Here is a 3454-nt window from a genome sequence, read left to right as displayed (position 1 = left end):
ATGAACGGTAAGTGTTTTTTGTTATATTCCAAACTACCTGATCTGAGTCAACTGTCTCTTCATCTGCTGTTAATCTGGAACAAATATTAAACGAAGGGTATCCTTTCAGGTCTTGGGTTGTCTCAGAGTTGTGATCTATCTCTAACCTGCTGTGCAGACAGGGGGGCATTGCTGAGCGCCAAGGCCCCTCCGGTCAGTGGGGTCAGAGTTCAGCTGGAGATGCAGGCACTTTGGCAGCAGTTTAACCAGCTGGGCACTGAGATGATCGTTACAAAATCTGGACGGTGACAAAAGCCTCAACAACACATATCGCTGATGTATCTTTTGTTGCTTTATTCCCCCTTTTTCTTACTCTTTCGCCAATGTCTATTAATAAATCATTTTCTTTTCCTTTTTCATGAACTGCAGGAAGATGTTTCCAACATTTCAAGTGCGAATCTCAGGGATGGATCCCTCCGCTGAATATGTTCTGCTCATGGACTTCATTCCTGTTGATGACAAAAGATACAGGTCAGGTATACAGAGTGGGGGGTGCAGGATTTATTCTTTTCTATTCTACAATCATTTAGCAGACGCTTTTATCCAAAGTGACTTACATATGAGTGAGAATAACAAAAGCACGAAATCAAACAGTAGAGGACATTGTAGGGAGGTGCTGGTGGACTGTCCAGTTGGACGCCGATCCTTCCATGAAGTACTACAGGCTTTTTTTTTTTTATTATTATTATTTATTTATTTTATTTATCTTTTTTTTTTTTTTTTTTTAGTTATTTTTTAGTTTTTTTGTTTTCTCCCTTCCTACCCCATAATATCACAGATGTTATACTACAAAGAATTAATACCATAAAGTTTGTTGCAAAGAACTGGGCTAAGTTCTCCAACTTTCCAATGAATATATGAATACTAAGTGTTGAAGCGCTCCTTGAAGAGCTGCGTCTTCATTTAACTAGGATTATATGAAGAACTTGATCGTAGTCAGAGTCCCACCTAAAGCAGACAGGAATCAGCGTGCGCTCAGTTTGGAGAATCAGGGAGGAATTGTGATTGTCAGGGAAGCAAAAGATATAATTATCTTTTACATCAGCTTAATTTGCTCAAAATAAAGCAAAAGTTATATATACTAAATGTATGTAATTTTTTTTTTATACTTGTAAAATTTGTCATTATTTTCTCAACTACAGAACTTCAGTGTTGTCCCACATCATTTGATGAATATGGCTAACCAACATGTTTTTCCTCTGATCCACTCAGCCTTTCCGTCAGACTTGTTAAGTGTTACTTTTGAAAAGTCTTAAAAGGTGGAACCAGAGTGTTTTCAGGCTTTGAGCTAATTTGACCTCTTTGGTATTTGGTATTTGTGGAATTTCAAGTCAAAGTGATCAGCAGCGGGGTATGTTGGGTCAGTGACATCAGTTGAATCACATATCTATGAGTTACGGCATTTTTGTCTTTGCTAAGTTGGGTCTGTTCAGCCAAAAATGCCTCCATGTCCCCCTGATGCACCTTAAATCAGGTAAATACTGTCACATGCAGGCACATATAACTTATATGTGCACTGGTGGAGATTTTACCTCATTTTTTACTATTCATGCTTTTTTGTCATGTCTTCAAAATGCAAATGAAAAAATTATCAGGAAAATTCAGCTTTCTGGTTCCTCAGAAACCCAGTTAGAAAAGAACAAGCTGATCTGGTTGCGCCACTGGAAGGTTGAATACTTTCTACGCCTGCATGTGTTTCAGATATGCCTTCCATAGCTCGTCCTGGTTGGTCGCAGGACGGGGGGATGTTGCAGCCCCGAGCAGGATGCATTTCCACCCAGACTCTCCTGCTCCTGGAGCCCAGTGGATGAAGCAGACTGTGTCTTTTGATACTCTCAAGCTCACCAACAACCTACTGGATGACAACGGACATGTCAGTAGTTGTTTTTTTTTATGTTTTTGATTTAAGAATTTTTTTTCATAAAAGATTATGCAACAATTTTTTTCTTGCCTTGCTGTGCTTTGATTCTTCTTTGTCCTTGCCAGATGATACTGAACTCCATGCATCGCTACCAGCCGCGCTTCCACGTGGTGTATGTAGATCCGGCACCTAACAGCCACTTGAATGCGTACAAGAACTTCTGCTCTTTCTCTTTTCCTGAAACACAGTTCATGGCTGTCACTGCTTATCAGAACCACAGGGTGAGAACCAGAACTCCACTGCATGTGATCTAAAAAAAAAAAAAAGTCACTTAAAAACATTTTTCTGGCCCATTAAATATTCCATTCTCTCAGATAACTCAGCTAAAAATTGCAAGCAACCCATTTGCAAAAGGCTTCAGGACTACAGACCCACAGGGATGGTGAGTCTTAGTCATTTATTAATTCAGTTTGCCTATTTAAAAAAAAAAAAAAAAAAGAAAAAGAAAAGACACTCATAGAAGCTGCTTTGGCGGCCATGTGTGCTAAAACTGTCGGAGATGTGATTATGGTGAATAAAGAAAGATTTCTTTAAGTATATTTGTCACTTTCGTGACTGTGTCTCTACAAACTGTGTGTGTGTGTGTGCAGGGAAAATAATACGAGACCCCTTGCTGTGTGCTGTCCACCAGAGGGCAGAGCTGAGGCCTTCATCACCCAACAAGGTGAAAAAGGCTCAAAAGCATCAGCCAGTGAGTATTTTATCATTAAACAGATATAATCTGAAAGAAAATACATATTTATGAAGGGCTAAAGTGTCAAGAGCCTTTTGACTGTGGGTTATGATTCATCAGTCAACATATGGAATTGTTATAAAAGCTGGATCTGTAAAAATCCATCTAATCAAATCCGCAATGTGCTAATTGTTCTAATTTAACAAAGAAAATGCAACAATTTTTATGTCAGTCTTCTTGTTTAGATATTTTCCTCTGCATCCACAGGACAGAAAAGCCCAGCTCCACAGCTGGTGGAGCAATGTGAGCTATTCCTCTACGGGAAAGACTTTATGGGACCCAACATGCAGAGAAAAGATGGAGAGACTTCACCAATACCTGCCTCCTGCTTTCATGTCGCCTCCTACTGGGACTCTGCAGGCTCCTCACAGGACAGAATGGACATGTGATAGAGCAAGCAGACATTGTACAGACTTAAAAGTGTGTTTATGGTTAATGTAGCTCGTTTCTGGTCTGCATCGCAAAATGAAGTTAGAAGGAACCTATAAATTATGCAACAATACCACTAAACTCGTGATGTGGATATCAATATGACAGATGTAATGCATGATCAGAGCCTCTGTTGATAACAGTAAGAACACTTCCGAGCCACAGAACTGAAGTGTGATAGATCATAGCACAGTAAAATAACTCAACATACATGTACAAGCTAAAATAATACTTGTACATATATGCATAAATATACCCCAAATAAAAATATTGAGGGAATAAATGTGGATAAATTAACAGGTTTTTTTTTTTATTTTTATTGTAACACATTT

The 3454-nt window shown here is 38.9% G+C and overlaps 1 protein-coding gene across 1 annotated transcript; it reads left to right on the top strand.

Moving 5' to 3' along the window:
• On the top strand, positions 1–3082 carry LOC306760727 (T-box transcription factor TBX1; the record flags this gene model as incomplete). Its single annotated transcript, XM_079246695.1, has 8 exons — positions 1–7; positions 158–284; positions 409–510; positions 1741–1912; positions 2026–2181; positions 2275–2342; positions 2551–2651; positions 2901–3082. 8 exons carry the CDS (start codon positions 1–3, stop codon positions 3080–3082), a joined length of 915 nt encoding a protein of 304 aa, XP_079102821.1.
• Between the last annotated feature and the right edge of the window lie 372 nt (positions 3083–3454).

The sequence above is a fragment of the Telmatherina bonti genome, assembly GCF_933228915.1.
Source record: "Telmatherina bonti genome assembly, chromosome: 9".
Lineage (NCBI taxonomy): Eukaryota > Metazoa > Chordata > Actinopteri > Atheriniformes > Telmatherinidae > Telmatherina > Telmatherina bonti.
The sequence above is the reverse complement of the archived record's forward strand: the minus strand, read 5'-3'. Positions and strand labels throughout refer to the sequence as shown.